This window comes from Brassica rapa, chromosome A10 (assembly GCF_000309985.2).
Source record: "Brassica rapa cultivar Chiifu-401-42 chromosome A10, CAAS_Brap_v3.01, whole genome shotgun sequence".
Taxonomy (NCBI): Eukaryota; Viridiplantae; Streptophyta; class Magnoliopsida; order Brassicales; family Brassicaceae; genus Brassica; species Brassica rapa.
Window position 1 is genome coordinate 13,378,947 of NC_024804.2, and position 24,707 is coordinate 13,403,653.

Genomic DNA, 24,707 nt, shown 5'->3' on the forward strand with positions numbered 1-24,707 from the left:
ATTGCTTTTACGACGAAGTAACGAGGAAAACTGCCCTCGTAAAACTTGTGTTTTCTTGTAGTGAGGTTAGTGGATAAAAATAGTATCATTGATGGGTTTATAAATGACACAATATGCAATATAAGAATTTAACCGTTTAGTTGGCCAGAACTAATTCTATAGATTCTGTTTCTGTTGTTGTGTAATGAATTCACCATCTTTCGGCATCTTTGAGGGTAACATATTTAAGAGGAGCTATGCGATATTGAGAATGGTGATTTGCTATGTGATATGAAAGTTGTGTGGGTTGATGTATATTTATAATGTTTTGATTTAAGTGAATATTAGATTTTGATCCACGCTTTGAAAGCGCGGGAGTATATTTCTAACAAATTTATTGATATAACTGTTTGTTAACTAATTTATTTCGCTACAAACATTTTTGGTTTTCGTTCGACTCTAATTTGCTTTTATTAGTTTTTGATTTCAGTTTGGTTCCGGTTTTGGTTATATATGAAGTTGAGTTTTGGTTAAAATGATTGAATATTTTGATATTTTGTGTGGTATGGATATATAAATTTCGAATTTTTCGGTTATGGTTACATTTATGTTTTAAATCATTTCAAATAATTGAGGTAAAATAAAAAATCCTGATATTGAATCACCGATGTAATAAAATGGGAGAAATATTTAGAAAAGTATTTTATTTACATATCTATTTATTTAAGGTATAAATAATATAGCAAAGAATAACAAATAATTTTAATAACATAAAGTTACTATATTCAGAAAACATTGTTATAGTTTTTATTAAAAATAGAATTTGTAATGTTTATATTATTAAAAAATTACAATGTCGATATTTTATATTTTCAAATATTTTAATTTGCTGAAAAGAATTAAAAATGAGACACACTATTACTTGATTTTAAAATCACATGCAAAAATGATCAAGTTGGGTCTCAAAAACCAATTCAACCAGAAAGCAAAGCAAAACAAAACAAACATATATCTTATTTTATCTTAATAGGTCCAAACCCACTGCCCCTACAAATCTAGTTTATTGTTTTGACCGACAAAATCAGGTTTATTATTGGAAAAGTCACTGAAAAAGTTAATAGAAAATTTTTGTAATTAATTGGAAAAGTCAGGGACATAATCCTAAAAAGGATTCTGCTTTAATAGTATAGATATACCCTTAGTCTGCGATTCCAAAAAACGAATTTCACTTTACACTGAGGCAAAAATGAATTTATGCAAATCGTGACGCATGTAGAAATAAAGAAATGGCCTGAAAATGAAACTATATAAATGCATTACTTTTTTGTTTAAAACAGTCGAAATTTTAGAAATAGAACTCATAAATTTCAGGAAAGTAAAAACGGACGTGGGCCGTCAGATTAGATAGAAAGATGAGGAAGACTTTGACCTGAGAATGAGAAGTGGCTGGGGCGCAATCTCTGTTGTACACGTGGCTATATTCTATTTGTTAAGATTCATGACCTTCGAGATTTTTCTGACATTCCACTTTTGGCAACCGGCTAAAGGGTGTCGACATTATCATTTGACCTACCCCACTATAATAAAACATTAAAAAAAAAAAGAGATTCGTCTGGACATAAGCAAAGATATTTTTGAGGTGATCATTTTCATTTTTTTACTGTAACCTGAGTTCGAACTCTTGATGCATTAAGGTGCCAAAGCACCAGTCCATGTTAAAACTGAGTGAAGCTTTCACCTAACTACTTCTCCTAGTAGGTGAGTAGCTAAGCTTTGTAGCTTTGCAAAAGAAGAACGAATGCGTCTAATTATCTGAAGAATTTTGTTTCACTTTATGATTACCCTTGTAAACCCTACCTGCAGTTTTTAGCTGCTTTAATCTCTTTGTTTCACACTACTTTCGAGCTAGACTCAAGCCATAAGATTAGATGCGAGTTAATTATGTGTGGCCTCTTCCATTTTTTTTTTGGGTTTATTTAATTAAAGTGTACCTCGCCAATTGCATTTTTGTAGAACTTGAAGAGAAAAATCTGCTAAATCAAATCATATGTTATTTATAGATATACAGTTAGAGTTTATAAAGTAGTGACATAAAATTGATGTATATGTGATTTTCTGTAAACTTGATAGATCATTAGATTGTTTAGACGTTTGTACAAATCAATGTTTCATTTATAGCTGCTTAAATTTTACTGTCAGTGAAAAATATATGACAATTTACATAATCAATTATAAAACACCTTATCGGTTAAGAACAATCAAATTTCATCACTATGTCAAAGAAGAAACACTATAAATCTATAATTATCAACCTGACATGTTAGTGAAACTCACTTCTTCGCGATCATCTTAGCAGAACCCATATTTTGTACATTCTTTATGAAATAATCACATTTTAAAAAAATAAATTAGTTTATACATGAGTGCATGTAGTTACATATTTTTAGTTTATATAACACATTTCTTACATTAGTTGGAATCTATTTAAATCAATAATCACGAGACATTTCTTTTTAGCGAGAACGACATATCTGTAAATATAGGACCCGCTCATAAATGAAAACACCTTCAAAGTTATGAGCGACTAGATTCGTGTTTTTTCCTTTTCGATTTTGGTGATAACTAGCAATTACTACTAATTAATGACTTAGTTAGCTTCGGTAACGAAATCACAAAAAGCTAAACACACATTGAGTAAAAGCTAGAATCATGCTTCAGTTTCTTAACACTAATTTAAATTCTTCTACACCATGTTTTTAAGAAAGCAAAACGAGTAGCGCATTGGCACTTTACCCCCCATGGAACCGGGATAACCGGTATCCAATTGCCGAGAAAGATGGAAGCGAATATTTATTAAATGTTGTTGCCACTAACCCAAAGTCCCATCACATTCCCGACGAGACGATCGATAATCTCTTCCTCCTCCGGCGAAGCCTTGTCATTCCACAACTCTCATCGCCATGTCTCCTTAGTATCTCTCCGTCGTCATCCTCCATCCTCGCCGTTTAATCCAGGCCGCGTTTTGATTAATTTTAAGAATCTAATCTCCTGTTGATTCTCCTCCTCTACTCGTGAAGATTCCGACTCCATGTAATGTGATTTCTTCCGATCTCTGTTCATTTCAATTCGACGGCGATCGATCGCTGAGTGAGTTGATCGGATTAGTGGATAGGCTTTGATCGTAATTGTGTAAAGTTGTTGTTGTTCGTTGTTGAAGCTTTTTGTTGACTTTGATGCTGGATCTCAATCTCGACCTCGACTCAAAGGAGGTATCCGGTGCTGTTTTGAATCAGATGGATGAATCAGTGACGTCTAACTCTTCGCTAGTCAATGCCGAGGCGTCAAGCTGCATCGACGGTGAAGAGGAGATGTGTTCCACACCCGCAGTGAAGTTTCAGTTTGAGATACTGAAAGGAGGAGGTCGAGAAGATGAAGAAGGAAGAAGTGAGGTGATGACTAAGGAGTTTTTCCCTGTTGAGAAAGGTGCGAACTTTGTGGATTTGAGCGGACAGAGTTCCAGGAGCTCCGTTGATATTTCTTTTCAGAGAGGGAATCAAGGCGGAGATGCTGCGAGGGTGATGCAGCCGCCAGCACAGCCGGTGAAGAAGAGCAGGAGAGGGCCTAGGTCTAAGAGTTCTCAGTATAGAGGTGTTACTTTCTATAGGAGGACTGGCAGATGGGAGTCACATATCTGGTAAATCTGCTTCTCTTTGATTGGTCTTGTATGAATGTGTTCGCAGAAAGTTTGAGCATTGTAGTGAGAGTGAAATCATCAACCCAATTCCCATCCTCTTCTTTCCTTTGCATCTCACTAAACATCTCAATGGCTTCACTCTCACACCCATCAGTTTTGGCAAACCCTGAAAGCAAAGTGTTATACGTAATCACATCTTGTAATAATCTTTTCCTTCTGTCAAATTTTCTTTGTTGCAGGGATTGCGGTAAACAAGTTTATTTAGGTAATGAAGTTTTACCACCGTCAGCTTGATTTCTTCTGTGCTCTTAACTCTCTAATGAAGTTTCACTTTTGAATTCAACAGGTGGATTTGACACCGCCCATGCTGCAGCTAGGTAACAACTTACGTTGTTTTGTATGATCTTATTGATGCCTCAACTGTTTTTACTTATGGTATAATAAAATGGAGGTTTCGTAACTTAAAGTTTCGACATCCTTTGGTGCAGGGCGTATGATCGAGCTGCTGTCAAGTTCAGGGGTTTGGAGGCTGACATCAATTTCGTTATCAGCGACTATGAAGAGGATCTCAAGCAGGTTTTGACTAAGATGTAGAAAATGTAATGAAGACTTGCATGCTTTGATGTGTGTTCTTATATGGTTTTCCAACTTTGCAGATGGCGAATCTTTCCAAAGAGGAAGTTGTGCAAGTACTTCGGCGTCAGAGCTCTGGTTTCTCCAGGAATAATTCAAGATATCAAGGAGCTAATTTGCCCAAGATTGGCGGATGGGGAGGAGCTCAAATGGAGCAGTTAAATGGAAACATGTAATCAACTTCTCTAGGGATCTAATTTTTGGCCTTTACACATGCTGTGACCTTCGTGGTTTTGTCTGAATGTGCTTAAAGCCATCGCTAAAATGAGTGAAGTGCCGTAGATGAAGAGTTTGGTTATCTTTCGTTCATGTGAACAAATCTCTGTTAGACCACTAGTAGAAAACCCATTTGTGATTATGAGTTGTATCCACAAATTCTGATGGCTATCATACAGTTATTAGCTATCTTGGGGTGATTGTCTTCTGAGTATAAGCTTCGTGCTCTTGGTGATCGTAAACTTAAATTAAGATGGTGTCTTTCATCCTAACTAATTGCTCATATTCTTCTTATGGAATCAGGGCTTATGACAAGGCGACAGCCACAAAATGGAATGGAAGGGAGGCTGCTTCTTTAATCGAGCCTCATGCATCCCGGATTATTTCGGAGACAGGTAATGTAATTGATGCTCGGTTCCTTGCTTGTTAAAACTGGTCGATGCTGTGCAGGTTTTGCTGCCATCTATATCTTCTCAGTGTGTGTGAAACTACTACTAACTTGTTAACGTGTTTTCTAATTTCTTTTTGTAGCTAATGTTAAGCTCGACCTCAATTTGGGAATCTCTCTTTCACTAGGAGATAGTCCAAAGCAAAACCTTAACAATATTGTATGTGGAAGGAACTCCAAGGTGCATTTTTTTTCTCCGAAGTTCACCAAATATGATTTACTTTGCTTTAATATGTGTTTGCTGAAACCGTTTAGTCAAATGTTTCTTTGTCCATATCACATCGCAAGCTGCAACTCAAAGCTATTTTTCCCATTAACTAGCTCGAGTTCTCACGGTCTTTCCTTGGTTCACTGAGTTTCTTATTCTTCCATTTGATCTATGTTTACAGATGGAAAACCACATGGCTGCATCGACATGTGATACACCTTTCAATTTCTTGAAAAGGGGTTCAGACCACCTTATTAACCGGCATGTCCATCCTTCTGCGCTCTTTTCACCCATGGTAAATACCGTAGCTCACATCTCTTAATATACAACTGGTGTCACTGCCTATAACTTGCACAATCTTCTGTTCCTTCTGTCCAGAACTAGAACACCATATGAAATAAGGGTTTTAAAAACTTAGCAAACTTGCTCGACTTTGGTATAACTTGTGTAATTAGACTTTCAGAAGGTGGTTACTGTTGTGTTATTTGATCAGTGAATTACTTTGAGCAGAGTATTATGTTTTGCTTGTTAGTGTTATGTTATGTTTTTGCTTGTGAGTTCTATGTCCTAAAAAACATAATTTTGTCTCCAGGAAAGAACACCGAGGGAGGGTTTTATGCCAGGGTCTCCCCAAAGCTTCCCTGTTAGGACATGGCAAGCGCAAGATCAGCCCAGTGGTGGAACGGCCACAACAGCTACAGCATCGACACTGCTCTCAAATGCAGCATCATCAGGATTCTCACACTCAGCTACACGCCCGCCTTCTTCGTCCACTGCTTCTCTTCATCCTTCTCAGCCCTTCCTCAATATGAATATTCCCGGTCTCTATGTCATCCACCCATCTCAACACCAGTACCACCATGACATTAACCGCTCACAACCACCACCATAGCGACCTGATTCCTCCACCACATTCAAGGTGAGAGTTTTTTGGAAACGATATCATTCAACTCATCTTTTTCCGAGCACACTAGAAAAAAACCCAATTTTGATGGAAGGGCCCTAAAATTGAGATGATTGTAGTAGTATGAATCTTGATGGATTAAAATTGAAAGGAGAAATGAGAAATGTTTAGTGAATAGAAGAATAAGACAAAGTCTTGTAGCATTATAGTTTCTTAAAGGTCATATAAAACTGTGAGTAACAACGTTCTTCTTTACGTGAACGTGCAGGTTCCAAACATCGCTGAAGGTTGGAACAACTCGAACTTTGACTGTGGAAGGCCAATCCCAAAAAATATATTGCTCTGTATTTGCCATTGTTTGCTTCTCATTCTTCTTTTGATTTGTAACGTACAAGTCAGGGGGGTAATTACAAAATAGAAACCCAAACCCCATTTGTCATACTACTATGATGTCTCTGAGACGGATTGATAACCTTGTTCAAACTCAATGCAATATATTTGTATGAATATACTGTGAGAATTTTCCTTGTTATAACGAAACAACACAAAAGACACGATACAGTTGCAGGCAGCGAGACAACATGGTATGTAGGGTTGTTAAAATGGGCTTTTCCCAATAGGGTTAGCCCAGCCCGCCTCTGATTTTTTAACCCTAAACCCGTTATTATTTGTTTGGGTTAAATCAGGGCCGTCTATAATGAAACACGGGTTAACCCTAAGCCCGTCATTTTTTTTAATGAAAACAAAAGTTAACTAAACGACGTCGTAGTCACCATCTCTTTGCTGCTTCGATTCAGAAACCAGAAACGAGATCTCAATCGCCTCTCACCATCTCATCTCTAGCTGACGACGAACTAAATTGCCTCTCACCGTCACGACGCCGTCACGACGAACCCAATCGTCTCGCCGACGACGAACGCATCTGTTTCATCGGGTTTGTAAATCTGAGACTGATGTTATGATCTTTATGATGTTAGTATGATGCTTGTTGATTTATTGAGATTACTCTTCTATCTGCTTCAGGGAAGTAATCCCTTGGATTTCAAGTTTGGTATTGCAACTTTTTAAGCAGATTACTTATGGGTTTTTTGTACTTTGCGTCATTTTGCTTCATAGGTATTCTTTGTGGGTTTTACATTGTGGGTTTTTTGAATAATATAACTTGTGTTCTTTGTGGATTTTACGTTGTGGGTTTCTTGCGTGTATGAATGTGTCAGTGTGTCACTCACTGGTCGAGTTTGACTGTTTTAGCTTCTAGCTAATGAATCAAGCATCTTGTTGTTGGCTGTGATAAACTGATTCTGTTGTTGGCTTGTTGCAGAGCAACGAGTGTTTGAAGAGATTCAAGAGTCAAGAGACTTGGAGAACAACAAGTGTTTGCTGACTTGAGAGTTTGAGTAAAGTTCTATTTAGTAAAGTAGCTACAAAGTTGTGCCCAACAGTTATAATTATACTTTGCATTTACATTACATGAATGTAAACTTTGGTTTTTAATTTCAGTGAAGACAAAAATGAATAAAAGACACATTTTGCATTTACATGTCATATTTTTAACATTTAAATTTAAATTAAATTTGATTTGCAAAAAATTATTGACTTGTAAAAAAATTAAATGGGCTAACCCTGGTCCAACCCTAACCCTTATCAAAAAGTAGGGTTAAAATAGGGTTGGGTTAAAACAGGGCTGGGTTTATATTACCCAAGGGTGGGTTTAACCCTAACCCTGTACACAACATCCCTAATGGTATGTATAGAAAACATCAACATGGGTTTTGTAGCTAGAGAAATAAACAGAGTGATGAGATTCAGGAACTCCTAATAGAAATAAACATGGTATGTATAGATTTTGTTTGGGAAGTTCCTGAATCTCATCACTCTGTTAAGTTGCAAACATCTCAAACAACACAATCCATAGCTATAAAACCAAATCATAAAAGCATCCTTACATAATACGGTGCTAAAAACACACAAACACATGCCCACAAGACTCACAAAGCCACATACATAAACCGAGAGAGAGACTCATCATCATAATCCCCTAACAATGTGGACCTTGAGAATGTGAGCAACATCATTGCCATTCTTCTTCACCTCGCATATAATCGTATCAGTAGTCTTCACGTTGTTCCTTCTGAAGACACTTCCAAAGCCCTTGACGAACAGACATCCGTTATCCTGAAGCTTGATTTTCCTCTCCAACGTCCCGAACTTGGGCACGAGCGGGTCGACGATAGTTATTCTCTCAGTAAAGTGTAAGTTGTAGTCTTTCATAATGTGAGATGGGATGAGCTGCATGCATTATGAAAGAAACACACATCACATCATAATAAAACACAAAAGCACAAACATATATAACCAAAGCAAGTGTGAGAATATCTTTAATAATCATTACCAGTTGGCTCTTTTTCTTCGGGTTAAGGATCACAGTAAAGGACGGGCTATCCGGATCATCCAGAAGCTGCCTATGTTCATCACCATCATCAGTCTCCATACCATCATCGACATCATCAGCCTCAACATCAACATCAACATCCACATCCTCATCATCAGCAGCCTCATCATCATCACCATCATCATCTTCATCATCATCATCATCATCATCATCATCAATAACAATGACATCATCATCATCGTCATCATCATCATCAACCTCTGCGGACTTACCAAGCTTTTTACACGTGGCTTGGCCGTAAACACAGAAGTTGAAGAGACGAGAGCCATCGAACTCGAAAGCCAAGAACTCTCCTCCTTTCAGATCTTCGTCCTTGACGATCCTCTTCCACCCATCAACCATAGAGAACTTCTCAGGATCGCCACTAAGTTTCTTCAACTTCAGTTTCCAGACGTGTCCGTTGATGTTTGTAACGGTTACGCTCTTAGGAACAGAGCTCGGTAAACAGCTGTTGAACGAGACAGGTATCTCCTGCACAAGAAGGAAATTACCAGAAGGAAACCAAAAAAAAAAAAAAACAGAGTGAAGAGAAAGTGTCTTTTTTTTACCAGATCGTCTCCTGAGTCGTTGGGTAAGTACACTTTGAAGAACTTTGGGAGACGATCATCAGAAGAATCACCTGTTACTGAAGAGATTATAAGAGAGGCTATGCTACATTTCAAATGGAGAATCAAGAAGGGAAGAAGAGAGTAAAGGAGAAACCTTTCTTCATTGTCGTCTCTCTTTGTGCTGATCTTCTTAGGTTCCACAAAAAAAAGAAAAAAGAGAGTTTCTTTTGGGGGTTGAAGATGAGATATGTTCTGGGGATTCTAGGTTTCGTGTTCGAATGGCTTAGATTCAAAGGGTTTTTTCTACATTTGTAGGAAAATTGTGAAAACAGAGACTGCACTCTGTTTCTCTGTTTTTTCCTTCAAAATAGTATACAAACCATTAACTCACGCGCTTTCACTAAAAGCAACTTAATTCGTCCTGACAACAAAAGTTACTGCAGGTGAACAGAAAAAAGGAACAAAAATTACCGCCAAGGCGAGGCCCACAAAGCCCACGAAAACAAGAAATGGGTCTAAGTTCATAGGTTTGGTCTCAGGTTCAGTTGAGTTGGCTAGTAGGTCTGAAAATGCTTGGAAAACTGGTGGTAATCTGGTACTTGACGTTTAGGAAGAGTTCAAAGTTCATAGAGTCAATGTTAGCTTCCAAATTTACAAGTGGTCAGTGGTTCACTGTGACAAAAATCGCAGGTTTGAATTTCTGTCGGCGCGGCGGTCACTATAAAAAGTTTACCCGAAACATGTAAAAAATGAAACTATAAGGAAAACTGTAGTGGAGCTAAATGAGGTTGATCAGTTGTTTCTTACAATGTTCTTTCCTAGTTAGTGTTTGATTCCTTACAAGCAACTAAAACACGGAGCAGCCGGTCCTTTCCCATATCTTTCTGGTTATATATACTTTTTTTTAATAAGTTCGCTCTATGGTACTAAAGATGTGCAGTGTGACCTTGTACCAGGTAAGTCTTGGCTTCGGTTGAGTTAGCTATTGTGACTGGACATGCTTCCCAAACAAAATCTATGTTAAGTGAGTGTTTTATTAGTTGTTTCAGGCTTTCAGCGGGTGGCAGATGTTAGTAGTTGATCATTCAAATTATCAACTAGTCAGTGATATCCTTTGACTAGAGTTCCATGCTGTTAGCTTGATAAGTCTGGAGTACAAAGATAATATCTGCAGCATTAAGCTGGATAACTGCTGGACAGCTTTTCTGTTCTCCTTGTGATTTCTGTTTTTCTGTCAACCACAACATTCTTCTTATGTTTATGTTTTTTTTTTGTTTTTTTGAAACAGAAACATTCTTCTTATGTAAACTTTAAGGTTTGAACAGCCCTGAAGCTTTGGTAACATTGTGACTGTACTATAATATAAGTGAGATTATCAACCCAACCTTGCATTGTACAAATTCAAGGACAAACAATATATAGTACAACATGCTTATTTTATTTATATTAGAGTGTCATCACTACATGTTGCAGACACACAAACAACAAAGACGTAGATTTATATAATAGATAACAGAGTACTGAAATGATTAATGTCTTGATTAAAACCTACTACTAATATGTTTTACCATCCTTACATATTCTGGAAGTAACACATAGAGCTTCTTCATCCACATATAACATGGACTTTGATCTCACGAACCAGACCATTATTCTCCTTCTCCACTGTCACTCTTTGTTGAGACTTCAGAAGAACCTATTAAAGGAAAAAGTTAATACACATGAAAATAAAGACACTCACAAGACAAAAGTTTCTGTTGTACCTTTCTCTATTATCTCTGTCTCAACTCCACTCCTTGTCTCATCATCACCATCGTCATCATCACCATCGCTAGTATCCTCATCAATAACTATGATATCTTTTGTAGACTGATCTTCCATACCAGAACCTTGTCCACTACTAACATCATCATCATCATCCGTACTATCATCATCAATGACTATGACATCAACACAAGATTTACCATCTTCACCCTCAGATTCATCTGTGATCTCTTTGGTTTTCACTGAACTTCCAAGCCTTTTACAAGTAGCTTGGCCGTAAATACAAAAGTTGAAAAGACGAGAGCCATCAAACTCGAAGGCTAAGAACTCTCCACCTTTCAGATCTTCGTCCTTTACTATTCTCTTCCATCCATTAACCATAGAAACTTTATCAACATCATCACCACAACATTTCATCAACTTCAGTTTCCAAATGTTTCCGTAAATGCTTCTAACAATTATGTACTCAGGTAGTGGCTTTGGTAAGAAGCTGTTGAAAGAAATGGGTATGTCCTGCAAAAAAGGACCTACAACTTTGAACCAAAAGCTACAAATCTACAGATGAAGATGAACGTAAAAACAGAGTGAAGAGAAGTGTGTGATTTTACCAGATCATCTCCAGAATCATCAGGTAGATAGACTTTGAAGAACTTTGGAAGACAATCATCAGAAGAATCTCCTGTTCCTTAAAGAAAGAAAATAACAAATTAAGATACAATGTAACTGGAGAATCAAGAAGGAAGAAGAGAGTAAGGAGAAACCTTTGTTCATTGTGTCACCTCTTTGTGCTCTCAGAGATCTTTTGATTTCTTTTGGGGAAGTAAAGATATCTTCTCTTCTAAATAGAAGAAACGAAAATAACAAAAACTTTTGTCTATATTATTTATCTTCCCATCCCACAGTTTGCCTTTTGTAGTATAAAACAGAGCTTGTCCTCGGGTGAATGCTTGTTCCTTCAAACGGGAAAAGAGAACATTATTGATACTACTAGACAACTGTCACGACGTCACGTACGTAGACATTTACTTTGATGCTCCTCTAACCGAACCGAACCAGTTTAATTCGAACCGGAAAACGAATAGATTGAGAATCAGTGGTGACCGAAGCGAGGAAGAGAACCAAAATAGACTCAAGGCCCACATAACGAGTAATGGGCTTGAAACTCGTCCCAATTGTTTAGCGTAAATGACTATATCATCCTTAGACTATTGAAGAAAGTTGTGTAGCTCGAGGAAAGGGTAATATAGTCAACTACCGTGATCGATCTCCTGACCCGATCGTCATCTTTATTTCAATTTCAAGTTTTTTTTCCAACGTCTTCTTCCCGCTTACGAAGCACCGGAATATTCTATTCAACATCGGCCGACGGATTCACGATTCCGACCACGAACAACGCCCTACCTGTTTCCTATACCAGCTTAGCTTCTCTCATCAGTGTAAGGAAGAGAAAAACTCTCAGCGATACCGATTTGGCCTTTGGGATTCAGATCTCGGACGTTGTAGTAATGGAGAAGGATCTGTTAGATATCTCTGGGGAAGACGAATCCAATTGGCTTATGAGAGACACGCCGGTTAAAGGCGTTGCGTCGTTTTCCGGTGGCCGGGAAAAGAGCTATTTAGATTGCTCGCCTCTCCAAATCCCTAGATCGAGTCGCGCCGTTCCTCCTCGCCCTCCTTTTTCTTCAATTGGTAAGCGCTCTTTCACCGAGAGATGATGTTCTACTCAAACCTTTTAGCATATTTTTGAATCTCTGATTATATTGGATAAATGATTTTGTAGGAAGAGTAACAGGCAACACAAGCAACGTGGAGCAGCCAAGCGCTTGTACTGATACAGGCAGTGTAGGCAAGGAGAATACCAGTGGGAGCAAAGTTGAGTTGAGTGTGGAGAGACAACAGATGAAAAAGAAGAAAAAGAATGCAGGTTTTAACTTGCGGAAAAGCTTAGCTTGGGATAGAGCCTTTTCAACTGAAGAAGGTGACTTGTTAGTGTTCATGGATTTACCTTTATTCTCCTGTTTGGTCTATGTTATTAAGCTGGTCTTGAACCAGGTGTTTTGGATTCCACCGAGCTATCTAAAATCACTGGAAACGCTTGTCTACTTGGTGGAGATATGTTATCTGCCATTCAGGAGGAGGCAACGTCAGCTTCCAAATTTACTAATGTTTCACCGGGTCTACAAGCACTTGAAGAGAACCTGTTTAACGACTTGCCTGTGAATAGTAAAAGGAGAGAGAAGAAGATTGTGATTGGCACTGTGCCCAAGTACTCAACACCATCTAAAGCCCAATCTTCTTCCATGGTGAGTTTGCTTGACATGAATTGAGGATTTTCTTAATGGAGCTGATGAAGGAGATCAGTTGTTTCTTACACTGTTCCTTTCCTAGCAAAAAGAAGTTTTTTGAGGCGCTTTTTTTTCTTTCTATCTAACTGTCGAATGCATTTATTGGCACAGAAAAAAGTTTCAGCTCAGGATTTGAGAAGCGGTTCCAAACGCAGTGGCTGTCCCCGGCCTCCTCCGTCATCTTCATATCCTTTTCTTACTTAATGTACTGGTTGTTAAGGCAATTACTATCCATGCTTTTCTTGTTTTGTTCTTTTTGCTTGTTTAACCTTAACTTCTTTGAACCCTGAAAAGACCTGCAAATGTGCATACAACAACACCACGTAGCAGGGAGCCGAGCGTATCTAAAGTTTCTAAGACTAAATCTGATCCAGTTTCAAACAACATGACAAAGATTACCCGAAGTCCCAGCAAACCGAAACTAAGTCAACTTACTCAGTCAAGTATGTCCACATGCAGTAATTAAATAGAACCTCTCTCATAACGTTTTTTTTCCTTCTTGCGTTTTCAGCAATTGCCTTTGCTGCAGATTTTATATATTGTTACATGATCGAATTGCCTTGGTTATTTCTTCTGATACGGCAGGTAATTCTCAGAGGAGCTTAGGATCTGTAAGCTTCTCGAAAGGCACTTCCAGCACAAAGAGTAAAACAAGTTCCAGCGTGGCGAGCAGAAGTTCAATTCCGAAGCCCTCTCTTAGGCAATCTAGAAGAAATGTGGTAAACCGTTGCTGTCCTCTGCAAACCATTATATCAATTAGATTATGCACTAGACATTTGAAGCGAATGTTACTTTTCCATGAGTATAATGTGTGCATTTTCTTGAACTCTAGATCACCAAAACATCAGGAGCTCCTTCAGCATCCAAGTCACAGCATTCTGTTGCTGGGAAGTCCAACGATGGCCCTATGACTACATCAGAAATGGATATGCTTGGTCATGCATCAAATATCGCCAACTCTGATTTGACTAATATGGGCACCGCATTAGCTCAAAATAGTAGAGTTGGAAACACGCAGTCTGCAGTTTCCCGACTGGCAAAACCATCAGGTTTAAGACTGCCGTCACCGTCAATTGGCTATTTCGATCAGGTATATTATTGAAATGTACTGAAATCTAGCTTTTGTTGAGGGTTACAACCATGGTTTTAGGCTCTTAATCTCTCATACTTATTATTCCTGATTTTTGCAGTCTGGTTCTCAACCGTCACACAGTGCAGAAGAAAAGCATAATCAGCTTCCAAAGTCTGATATTGGTTCAGCTTCTCGTTTTTCTTTGATCCCTACCTCCAAAAAACCTCAATTTTCCGAAAAAGTTCCCAGAGTTAACTCCAAGTCAGCAACTGGTAACATCGGCAGTTCAGGTCCAGCTGCAGGTTTCTCTGCTCAAGAAAGGGTGAAAATAGGCCTGAAAAGCACTTGGAAAATAGAATCCGAAGTGTCGTCTTGTTCAAAGGTTTCCCAGATAAATGAAAGCCTGCAGCATCCATGTATCTTTCCAGGTGATATTTGTACATCTGAGAACATTTCTACTGCAAAATGCGAAGATTTTCAGAGTAGCAGTAAGCTGCCGCTCAGTAGAATGTCTGATGATAATACGGATGAGCAAAGGAAGACTCTCTGCTCAGTAGAAGGTCCATTTATCAAAGGTTCCATGGATTCTCCGGTGCAGGGTCCTTCTGGCGATGAGTTACCACGGTTGCAAGTCCGCAATCAAGAGGAAGATGTATGTACTATGAACGCTTTCAATGAAGACTTAGATACATTGGATGTACATTTGAAACCACAAAAGGAATGCGTGCACCCTGGAGATGAAGACGGGATGAGTCATTTCCTTTCTGGAGAAAACGACGTGCTAATTATCAACCATTCTACTGAAAATGTAGCAAAGCAGTCTGAGGTTTTAGATTCCCTCACTTCAGATCCAGGGCCTGCTGACGCACCAGATTGTGTTCAATCATCATGCAGCCGTTTTGAGGAAAATACAGTGTTGGACTCTGTTCCGTGTGGTCATAACATAGAGTGTGATGGTCAGGCTGTAGTAGAAACGGAAAAGGGAATTGATGTAAGCGATAGCACAGAGACAAACTGTGAGGCTGATTTCGTTGGTCCATTTCCCGATTGCAAAGACTGGTCTAGAGAATCTGAAGAACAGCATTTCTCGCGCCAATTAGCCCTTGAGGGGAAAGAGGGAAGTCGTGAGATAGATGTCGTGACCAGAAAAGAAAGAGCAGATACAGATGATGTCGCTGATATGCAGATAGATTACTTAACTGGTTCTACTGCAGATGAACAAAACATCGATCAAGTGAACTTACTAATGCCTTCCTCCGCTGAAGTTAAGATGGAGGATAAATCTCGGGAATCATCTCATGAAACCTGCTCTGAGAAACTAACTTCTGAAAAGCATATTCAGTATAACTGTTCCAGAGCTGCAGATACATCTGATGTAAAGGATGTTTATGTAATGAAGCAGACTGATCAACTTGAAACATCAGATCGTTGCTCTCCAGCAAAAGATGTATCTGCCACAGTGTTCTCTTATTCAAATGAGGAGCTTGAAGATAACTCAGAGCTGGAAGACATGGATCTGGTTACTGAGTCAGATAGCTCAGATGAGGAGCCTGATGGTAATTTGAATCTGAAACAGGTGAATCTGGTTACTGAGTTAGAATCCATTAGTGACCTCGATGAGTTTCCTATCAAGGGCGTTCCTGATCAAGAATATCTGGAACTAGAAGCTATCCATACTGCAATGGACCAGCGTGGAAAACCTAACACTCTACTAAGTGAATCAATTGGTTCCCCGGCTTCTTTATCTGGAGATCCTGAGAGTCTAAATCAGGACACCGTTTTTTCCAGAAGCTCCGAAGGCAGGTCAAGCCAGGATTCAAATTCTGGATGTATTGTGTGTAACTATGTTGGAGAAGCTGAAGGCCAGACAGATACTGAAAAGGATTTCAGTACTCGGGTTACTGGTCAAGAATTTGCCTCTCATGAAGAAGGTGAAGTTCAAGTTACAAAGATCTCTCGTGATCCTGTAGAATATTTGACCAGAGGGGAGGAATCAGGAGCTCCGATATTCATGAAAGAGGCATTCTCAGCCAGAGATGATATGCAGCCTGACGAGTTCACTGTCCTGAGTGATGACACTTTGCCATCAGAAAGTGGAAAGGATTCCAGTGCTCAGGTTACTGATCAGGAACTCGGCTCTTATGAAGATGTGGAAGTTCAAGTTATAAAGATCTCTCCTGATCCTGTAGTATACGTGACCAGAGAGGAGGAACCAAGGACTCCTATGACCACGAACGAGGCTTTCTCAGTCAGAGATGATATCCAGCCTGACGATGACAATTTGACATCAGAAAGCAATGAAGTCCATGCCTCTGGAAGCAGTAGCGATCGTACATGTTTATCAGAAGGCAAGGATAAGACCGTACCAATGTAAGTAATTAAATCCAGTCTCCACTAGTAGTAATCTGCTTCTATTCCTTCAGCGTAGTTGAATGTTGACAATTGGCTGATAATTTACTATTTCAACAGGGATGCTAAGTCTGAGAAGAAACCTGATCCTATTATTGTAAAGCCTCCAAATGCTGTTCCATTTTCTGACGAATGGTTAGCTGCAATTGAGGCGGCTGGGGAGGTATAAACTAGTATATATTTCTCAATGATATGAATGAAACTATGATGATAAAGTGAAGATCCACTTGCTGTTATTGCGTATATATGAAATAGAATTATTTGGCAATGCCTCAGCGGATCTCTTGTGTTTCAAATGTAGGAAATCTTAACTCTGAAAAGTGGACGTGTACAACATTCACCAACCGACAAGACTGTTCCTGAACCAGGTCCATGGTCTCCGGTATAGTCCTCTCTCCCTCTCTCATTACCATTCGCGTAGATTTGAAAGAGGTGTTGATAAAAGGAAACAAGAGTTGAAACGCTAGGACTTGATTTTAGTTTAGTTTAGTTTGTTTTCTACTAGTGTGACAGGTTACAACAGTATGTAGAATTCACCTCTTATTTTTTTTTCTATAATTTTCACCACTTACCCACTAATCAAGTAGTTGCTCCACTGCAATCTTTCACATCGTTCAAAAAGATAAGCAGTCCAGATGTCATAAAATTGGTTCATCACACTAACTTGAGAATATTTTTGTGTGTGTTCGTGATGGTCAGGTGAAGAAGAAGAACAATCAAGGAGTAGGACCATTTGACTGTACAAAGTATACAAACAAATGTCTTCCTCCTACTTTAGATTGAAAACTTGGTTTCTTCTTTCTTAACCATTATTTTCTCTGTCTTTTACCCCTTTTTAACCACTACTAGGAAAGTAAAACTTTGTTGAACACAATCAGCTTTTTATTGCATGCTTAAGAAATCAAATGTGTACAAAGAACTTGCTGTTTTGTTCTTGTTTAGAGGCATGAATGACTTGTTCCATAATGGATAATTTTCTTAACAGTCTTTTGCGATATTCATTAGGTTGAACTTTGTATAGTAGGAGAAGTGGGCAATGATATTTTTGGACTGCATACAGTAGAGAGCCGTTTATGTTGTTTCAAACTTTCAATTGATGTCGAAACTATTCCTCTTTCTTGGTTGGTCAAAACTGTAATTACCTACAGGTCCACTCAGTTTCATATTTAAATGATATAAAAAATTTCATTAGCCATCTCCATGACTTTCCAAAAGACCAATTTTGCAAAATAAATTTTAGCAAAATAACTTTTTGGAAATGAACTTAGATTCTATTTATTAAACAAGTACAACAGGTTATATGAAAGAATTTGTCCAAAATCCCAATGTTCTAAAAATTAGTTTACGCGGCGCCTAGATGTCCGCCTACTCGGTAAATCGAAGTTATTACTGAGTCGATTTTTAGAATTATTTTTTAAAAATTGATTTAGGCGCTCAAAAGATAATAATCACATCATCAATAATCTCATATAAAAAATCTAACTAGCGCTTAACAATTTTTTGAGCATTGAAAAATATCTTTTGATATATAAATTTGTAAAAAACTAAATGCCCTCCCTTCTTTGTGTGGTTGGGTAATTGTGGTAATGTCATAATACTTCCAAGACTACAACATTGTTAAGGGTTGAGGCTGGGTAATATTTTCAGTAAATAAACATAAGAACCGGCTAATATCTACCGGTTTAAGAAAACTAAACCGGATTGAAGGGAGAATAAAAAGTTATTAGAAACACTTTTTTATTTTCGAGTATTTAAACAGAGGGAGACAGCAAAGTGGATCTGGTAGAAATTAAGGGTTCAAAAATCCAAATCCACCAAAATCTCTCCGGCAAATCGCTGAAGTAAGTTTTGCCTTCCTTCCTTTTTGTTTAAAACTATCAGGGTCTAAGCAGTGTTTGAGATTTTTGTTCTAATCACTTAACGATCAGATGTGTAAACATGTTGCATGGCATGTTTTGGGACAACTAAGTATTGTCATGCATGGCTGAGAAATGTGGTATGCCTTTGTTTTCTAATTAACTCCCTGGGCTGTTTTTTGGCTACCTCCTTTGAGATTAAATTTGAAGTTGATGTCTTTGTAGTGATGAATAGCATGTTTTTATTTCCAGGCATGCGTCAATCCTGATTGTCTCTATTTGCACGAGGTTGGTTCTCAAGAGGACAATTTCACTAAAGATGAGATCATATATGCTCATACACTGTAATTTTGTCTTCTTAAATTGTAAAATTCTCTCATGCTACCTCCACCACTGGATGCGTTTGGTAGTGACAGTTCTTCTGCAAAACCAATTGTAAATGTTCCATCCAGGTGTAAGTTCAATTAAACGAACTTCAATTTTGCAAGATTTCCTATTTATTAATCATATCTTGTGATGTTACATGACTAGCGTATAAAATCCTATCAGATTTATCATGTCTCAATTTATTTTCTATTAGCAGAATGCAGCAAGTGTTCCCAGGCATTCTGCTTTATATGAGAAATATTGTAATCGATCTAAATAAAATATGAAATTCTGTTGCAGGGGGTCACATATTGCAAACCAGCAGTCTTTAGCAACCTCGGTTATCTCAAATAGATCTACTGAAATACAAAGAACAACATCCGTAAATGGTACATTGGCCTTTTCTGCTGTTGTTGCAAACGCAGCTCATGGTCCTGTATCCACTAATGACGTTCTTAAAAGGCTATCCAGTTCAACAGACTCTTCTTATGATGGCAGAGACCTTGCCAACCATTCAGCTACTGTAAACTCATTTGACGATACAGATGAGGCTGTAGAAGAAGACTTGTTTGCTGTTGTTTCACAAATGGAGATAACTACGAATTTAAGAGATGAACACCCTGATATTGAAATGGCGATTGGTAGTAAGTGTGATCAAGGTTCTATTAGACAGCCTGTTCATGAAGTATCAAAGTCGCCACATTTAGAGCAATGTAGGGTGGATAGCGCAAACACTGATGAAAAAGCTACTCCATCAGAGACTGAGGTTTCGTACACAATGCTAGAGTGGGGTTGGAGATCAGATTTGCAATCCCAGAGGCAAGTTAGTTCAAAATGGGATGTAGAGGATATATCAAACTTGGAGGAACTTGTTTGATCAGCGATCTAGTACTCTTAAACTTGGAAACCTCCTGAAGCAGCATAACAGCCAGTCCAGATTTTCTGTTGCCCGGTATGAGGAACCTAGTAATCAAGGATTTGAAAGGGAGAACCGTAGCATTTATGGGCAGGTTTCAAGAGATCAGCCTATTCCGGAGTCTGTTGTGGTGAGCCGAGATATCTATCGTGATAATCTCGGGAGTGTAAATGGATTTGCTTCAAACTACTCTGGTGGATTGGAAAGCTTTGCTGCTAGTCCTTTATACTCTTCGTACAAGGCTCCAGGTTAGTGGATTTCCCTTGTTTGGATTTGATCATTGTTCTGCTACATTTCCAATATGTTTCTTTGTTGTCCTTTTAGCAGTTTCACGTCCCCAAGTTTCTGCACCTCCAGGATTTTCTGCTCCCAGCAGGTTGCCTCCTCCTGGCTTCTCTTCTCATGAAAGAGTGGGGCTATCTTCAGATGCTGCAGTAAGTAATTCTTTGTTTTTATTATTATTGGGTAGTCAGAGTGCGCGTGACAGTGCCGTCCCTAACATTTTAGTGGCCTAAAGCATATTTTCATATGTGGCCCTATATTTAAAATATATAATTGTACATATTTTATCATCTTATTTTATTAATATTTTGAATTTTTGCAAAAGACAATATAAAATATATAAATCATCACTAAGGTTCTGATTTTACTTGATATTTGTAATTTAGTAGTTTTGGGTACGTTAAAACTTTTTCGTTTATAACTTTTCAAGCATGAACCTTTTTTTTTAAGAAAATGTTGACTTTACTTGGTTTTTAAAGTGTATTAAGTACAATCTAATAATACATTGGTGAAATTTTTGTTTGGAAAAGATGGTTTCAAAAACTTAAACTATATATAGGTTGAAAACCATTTGTCTAAAATGAGACAAAGAAACAGAATAAAAATGTAGTAAAAGAAAAGAACACAAATTATTTGGTTAAAAAACTTTAAAGGTGAGGAGAAAATTGTATAATCAAAAAAATTAATAAACCAAATAAAAAAAGTGATAAACCATCTCCTTAACAATATAATCGAACACATCTGACAAGGAAGACATTAACTAAGAAATCAAGTCACTTGAGCGATATACATTTTAGATACGTGGCCCAAATTGGTGGCCTAAAGCAGCTGCTTTACCGGCCTTAGGGAAGGGACGGGTCTGGCGCGTGATGCTACACACTAATACCAGGGTCCTTTTGTATTGTACGAACTCGTTTCCTTGACACTGCCTCCTTTATGAGGAATGCATATCAGTCAATACCTCCAGTATGGGATGTAATTCTGGCATGAAGAGAGGTTTTCTTCTTGGTTGGATTTTGCTCTGGTTGATTCCAAAAGGCTAGAAGAATCATTCTCAAAAACTGCTTGGGCCGCTGCGCATGTTGAAGATGCATGCCCCAACATAGATTAACCAAGAGCATTTCTGAACTTTGAAGGTACTCAATCTTTTATTTTATAGTGATATTTTTGTTTATTCCCTTGTTTAAATTGTACTGAAGATGTTTTCTCTTTCGCAGGAGCCGAAGACGCTGATGTTTGGATGTCTTGGATATGTTTGATTGTGCAGATTGGTTTGGAAATTGTAGCCAAATGTCTGAGAAAATGATTTGCAATTTCTTGTTCAGAGTTGTAAATCAGTTTAAGTTCTGAAACAGTAAAGCTTTCTATTAAAAAAACATTTTATACAACAAATTGTCATAGCAGAACCCTAAAAACGAAAAACTCTGTCTACCCTTTTAACCTCTCTGTTTTTAATGCAAATATATCCATGCATAGTTTTGAAAAAGGTACGTTGCATGTAATGTTTGGATTATTGTTAGGATTATATCTTCTTTACCAGGAAGCTTCTACTTCGAAAACAAAATTTTTGAACCAGTTCAGTAAACTTGACTGCAGTAAAAAACAAAAAAGATCATGAACGGTGGGAGCCCACGATTAATGGCAATGTAAAATCAAATTTGGTTCCTTATATAAAACATGAATGATAAACTTCTTTAACAATGGTTTAAAAAAAAGAGTTCTTTCAACAAGATTACAGCAATCAACCATAAAACTCCAAGATCTTTGCAATGTTGCTTCCGTGGAACGTAACCAAAAGGTGGCGAAGAGGCATCAGCTTCTGCACCAAATCTCCAAGCAGATCGAACCTATTCATCGCATGCGTGACTTTCAGTGCCTTGACCACCACGAAACTTCCAAACTCATTCCTCGCCAGCCTCGACAACCTGCCTCCTTCGCACTCCAAAAGCTCCACAACCACCACAGCCATCGACTCCTCCGCCTCCAGGAGCTTCTCTACAATGTAACTTCCATACTTCTGAAACGACAGATCAACGCAATGACCAAGAAGACTAACCGCTACGTTACTCGTGCAACGCGAGTCATACAGCGTAAGCACGTGTTGAACCACGAAGTTCCCTGAAGGATCGTTGCTTAGGAAGAGAGCGTTGAGCGCAACTAAGTCTAGTAGAAGCTTTCTGTACAAAGGTTCACCCACATCTGTTATAACCTCGTTTAGCGCGATGCAGCCGTAATGATCACGCGCTATCTCGAGCGCGTAGTAGAGAACGTGATCGTACATTCTAAATTTCTCCATCGTGTCGAAAACCAGCATGGCTCGAATGGCCACGTAGGATGCATACTTATCGGTCATGATGTCGTAAAACCGGTGCAAGATAGCGGCGTAGAAGAGCGCATCCACGTCATCTGATATTCCGAGGAGCTTCTGCACGCGTTTCGAACCGTACTTGTTTCGGACAACCTCCATGAAGTAATCGGAGTCTGAAGTCAGCAACGAGACTATCTTCAGAAGAGCTTCTGGGTCAGCTGCCTTTGAGAAAATCTCTTTAAACTGGGACACACATTCCTTGCTAGTCATTAGGTTGAATAGTTTGATTAAACGCGCGTTATCTACGGTGGCGCGTGGGGTGAAAGCAGGAGGAGGAGGAGGAGGAATGGAGCCAGAGGTTTCTTCTTCTGAGAGACGGAGACGTTGCAAAGCTTCGAACAAGGTCGGCATCGAGAAGGGATTATTATGGGTCATCACCATTGTACAAGAAATAATTAATCTGTTAACTAGAGAAGAACTAATAGTTTCCTGTGGAAGTTTACGTACGAGAGATTTGAGACTGATTGTTGTATTAGATATGCATGTAGTGATCTGTATTTATAAATACTAGTGACCGACACTAGCGTATTTGCTTTTCTTATTAGGAAAAGGAAATATATGGCTTGGACTTTCCTTTTTTGATTTTTTTTAATTAGCTTATCATTGTTCAGGTTTAGTTTGTAATTAATTCGTCAAATGTAGATAAGATTACATATTTCCATTTATGATCAATCTCCCTATCCCACATGGAGCCTTTAGTTTACTTTTCTTTTTTGTTTTTAAACTAACGAGGTTAATTAATGAATAGCTCGGAGATAGATTACATTTTGAGTTATGTCTTTACTATTAGCAAATTTTATTTAGAATCGTATTCCAGCTACCAGTGCCAATGGGATAAAACATTAAGGGGGTGTTAGTGGGAATAAAATTTATATAGAGTTTGTTAATTTTAAAAGTAGAGAGATTTGTTAAATTTGGAAAGAGTTGTCGAGAGTTTTGTATATTTTGAAATTCTATGAAAATACATTGATATAATGATTCTAAGAATCTAAAGTATATAAGGGAGTGTTAGTGGGGATGAGATTTATAATGAGTCTAAGTCTAGTGTTATTGGTTTATAGATTCTCATATTCTCATTAAAATCTATTGTTATTGGTTTGATGATTCTATAATTCTATACAAAATCATTTGTTATTCAAAAAGTTTAGATTTTAATGATTCTACAAATCTATTAAAGTAAGTGTTATTGGGAGTTGAATTCTTATCATTTTAACTCACAAATTAAGATTTTTAGAATACTACATGTTTACCTTGAATTCTTAGAATCATTACATTACTTTATTTTCATAGATTTTCACAATATACAAAATTCTCTACATCTCTTTCCAAATTTAACAAATCTCTCAACATTTAAAATCAACAAACTCTATAGAAATCTAAGTCCCACTAACACCCCCTAAATAGTATTTTCAAAATCTTGCATTATGAGTTAAATGGTGAAGAATACAACTCCCAATAACACCAACTTTAATAGATTTAAAGAATTATTAAAAGCTAGACTTTTTGAATAACAAAAGATTGTGTATAGAATTACTAAATCATGAAACCAATAACACTAGATTTTAATGAGAATGTGAAATTGTATAAACCAATAACACTAAATTCTATAAATTCTAACAATCATCATAAATCTAACTCCCACTAACACCCCCTAAACATCGTCGTATTGTTTCCAACCAATTAATATGACATACGAAGTCCTAACTCCTAAGAACATATGTATTACGATATACTCTCTCGTATATATTTCCCCTCTAGAAGCTCAGTTGAAAACTGAATTTACAATGATCACGCAAAAAATCATAATGGATATTTACGTGAATTAAGAACAGTATAAGCAGAATAAATTAACATTATTAATTTTCTCACTTTATTAAGAGAAAAACTCGTCACTCTTGGGATTGAATACGAGGGGTGAAGCCCTAAACAAGTAAACGTTTTTAGCTTCATGAAAACTCTCTGAAAGTTGAATAAACTCTGAAAACCAATGTCTGCTTGAGCAAAACATGAAATCTTCAACCTCAATATGGAAACACATACAAATAATATACTCAGAAATCTATGTTAACTTTACTTTTATTGAGAACTATTTAACCAATTGGTTGAATTAGTTTTAATTTATATCCTTAAAAAGTGATTTTTAAGTTTTAAGAGAAAACTGAATTTTCTTAATCATTGTGCTTAACCCAAAACTTTATACATTATGAAACAGAAGAATATGATAAAAAAGAAGTTAATGGAAGCATT

General features: G+C 37.6%; 6 protein-coding genes across 12 annotated transcripts; 3 read left to right on the forward strand and 3 right to left on the reverse strand.

Annotated features, from left to right (window-relative positions):
* Window positions 1-1,644: 1,644 nt before the first annotated feature.
* Window positions 1,645-6,610, forward strand: LOC103845425 (AP2-like ethylene-responsive transcription factor TOE2). Of its 3 annotated transcripts, none has more exons than XM_009122282.3 (11): window positions 1,645-3,069; window positions 3,273-3,673; window positions 3,913-3,938; window positions 4,020-4,050; window positions 4,162-4,249; window positions 4,330-4,478; window positions 4,826-4,917; window positions 5,054-5,151; window positions 5,360-5,473; window positions 5,771-6,097; window positions 6,351-6,610. In XM_009122282.3, exons 2-10 carry the CDS (start codon window positions 3,273-3,275, stop codon window positions 6,068-6,070), a joined length of 1,299 nt encoding a protein of 432 aa, XP_009120530.1. In that variant the 5' UTR covers window positions 1,645-3,069; the 3' UTR covers window positions 6,071-6,097; window positions 6,351-6,610. The 3 variants fall into 3 exon arrangements, with proteins under 3 accessions (XP_009120530.1, XP_009120529.1, XP_033137848.1); XM_009122281.3 differs by having other exon boundaries at window positions 1,646-3,069; window positions 3,197-3,673; XM_033281957.1 differs by having other exon boundaries at window positions 1,646-3,673.
* Window positions 6,611-7,973: 1,363 nt separating this feature from the next.
* Window positions 7,974-9,458, reverse strand: LOC103845427 (B3 domain-containing protein At5g60130). Of its 2 annotated transcripts, none has more exons than XM_009122285.3 (4): window positions 9,237-9,458; window positions 9,083-9,153; window positions 8,475-9,005; window positions 7,974-8,371 (listed from the first exon to the last, which is right to left on the reverse strand). In XM_009122285.3, the coding sequence occupies exons 1-4, from the start codon at window positions 9,244-9,246 to the stop codon at window positions 8,111-8,113; spliced, it is 873 nt and encodes a 290-aa protein (XP_009120533.1). In that variant the 5' UTR covers window positions 9,247-9,458; the 3' UTR covers window positions 7,974-8,110. The 2 variants fall into 2 exon arrangements, with proteins under 2 accessions (XP_009120533.1, XP_009120532.1); XM_009122284.3 differs by having other exon boundaries at window positions 9,083-9,159; window positions 9,237-9,447.
* A 1,041-nt stretch (window positions 9,459-10,499) lies between these two features.
* On the reverse strand, window positions 10,500-11,834 carry LOC108868791 (B3 domain-containing protein At5g60142-like). 2 transcript variants are annotated; one of them, XM_018655242.2, is made up of 4 exons: window positions 11,608-11,834; window positions 11,455-11,525; window positions 10,846-11,359; window positions 10,500-10,778 (listed from the first exon to the last, which is right to left on the reverse strand). In XM_018655242.2, the coding sequence occupies exons 1-4, from the start codon at window positions 11,615-11,617 to the stop codon at window positions 10,732-10,734; spliced, it is 642 nt and encodes a 213-aa protein (XP_018510758.1). In that variant the 5' UTR covers window positions 11,618-11,834; the 3' UTR covers window positions 10,500-10,731. The 2 variants fall into 2 exon arrangements, with proteins under 2 accessions (XP_018510758.1, XP_018510757.1); XM_018655241.2 differs by having other exon boundaries at window positions 11,455-11,531.
* A 284-nt stretch (window positions 11,835-12,118) lies between these two features.
* On the forward strand, window positions 12,119-17,654 carry LOC103845428. 3 transcript variants are annotated; one of them, XM_009122288.3, is made up of 12 exons: window positions 12,119-12,535; window positions 12,627-12,824; window positions 12,899-13,149; window positions 13,303-13,376; window positions 13,477-13,634; window positions 13,777-13,910; window positions 14,024-14,281; window positions 14,382-15,331; window positions 15,377-16,633; window positions 16,733-16,835; window positions 16,974-17,054; window positions 17,372-17,654. In XM_009122288.3, exons 1-12 carry the CDS (start codon window positions 12,352-12,354, stop codon window positions 17,453-17,455), a joined length of 3,732 nt encoding a protein of 1,243 aa, XP_009120536.2. In that variant the 5' UTR covers window positions 12,119-12,351; the 3' UTR covers window positions 17,456-17,654. The 3 variants fall into 3 exon arrangements, with proteins under 3 accessions (XP_009120536.2, XP_009120535.2, XP_033137847.1); XM_009122287.3 differs by having other exon boundaries at window positions 14,382-16,633; XM_033281956.1 differs by having other exon boundaries at window positions 13,777-13,907; window positions 14,382-16,633.
* A 251-nt stretch (window positions 17,655-17,905) lies between these two features.
* Window positions 17,906-20,809, forward strand: LOC103846171. Its single transcript, XM_033281958.1, is given in 3 exon segments — window positions 17,906-19,767; window positions 19,769-20,058; window positions 20,138-20,809. Coding segments are annotated over 3 exon segments (1,068 nt in total). The 5' UTR covers window positions 17,906-19,177; the 3' UTR covers window positions 20,326-20,809.
* LOC103845429 (pumilio homolog 18) lies at window positions 20,531-23,298 on the reverse strand. The gene has a single exon (XM_009122289.3). It carries the CDS (start codon window positions 22,839-22,841, stop codon window positions 21,834-21,836), a length of 1,008 nt encoding a protein of 335 aa, XP_009120537.2. The 5' UTR covers window positions 22,842-23,298; the 3' UTR covers window positions 20,531-21,833.
* Window positions 23,299-24,707: the final 1,409 nt, after the last annotated feature.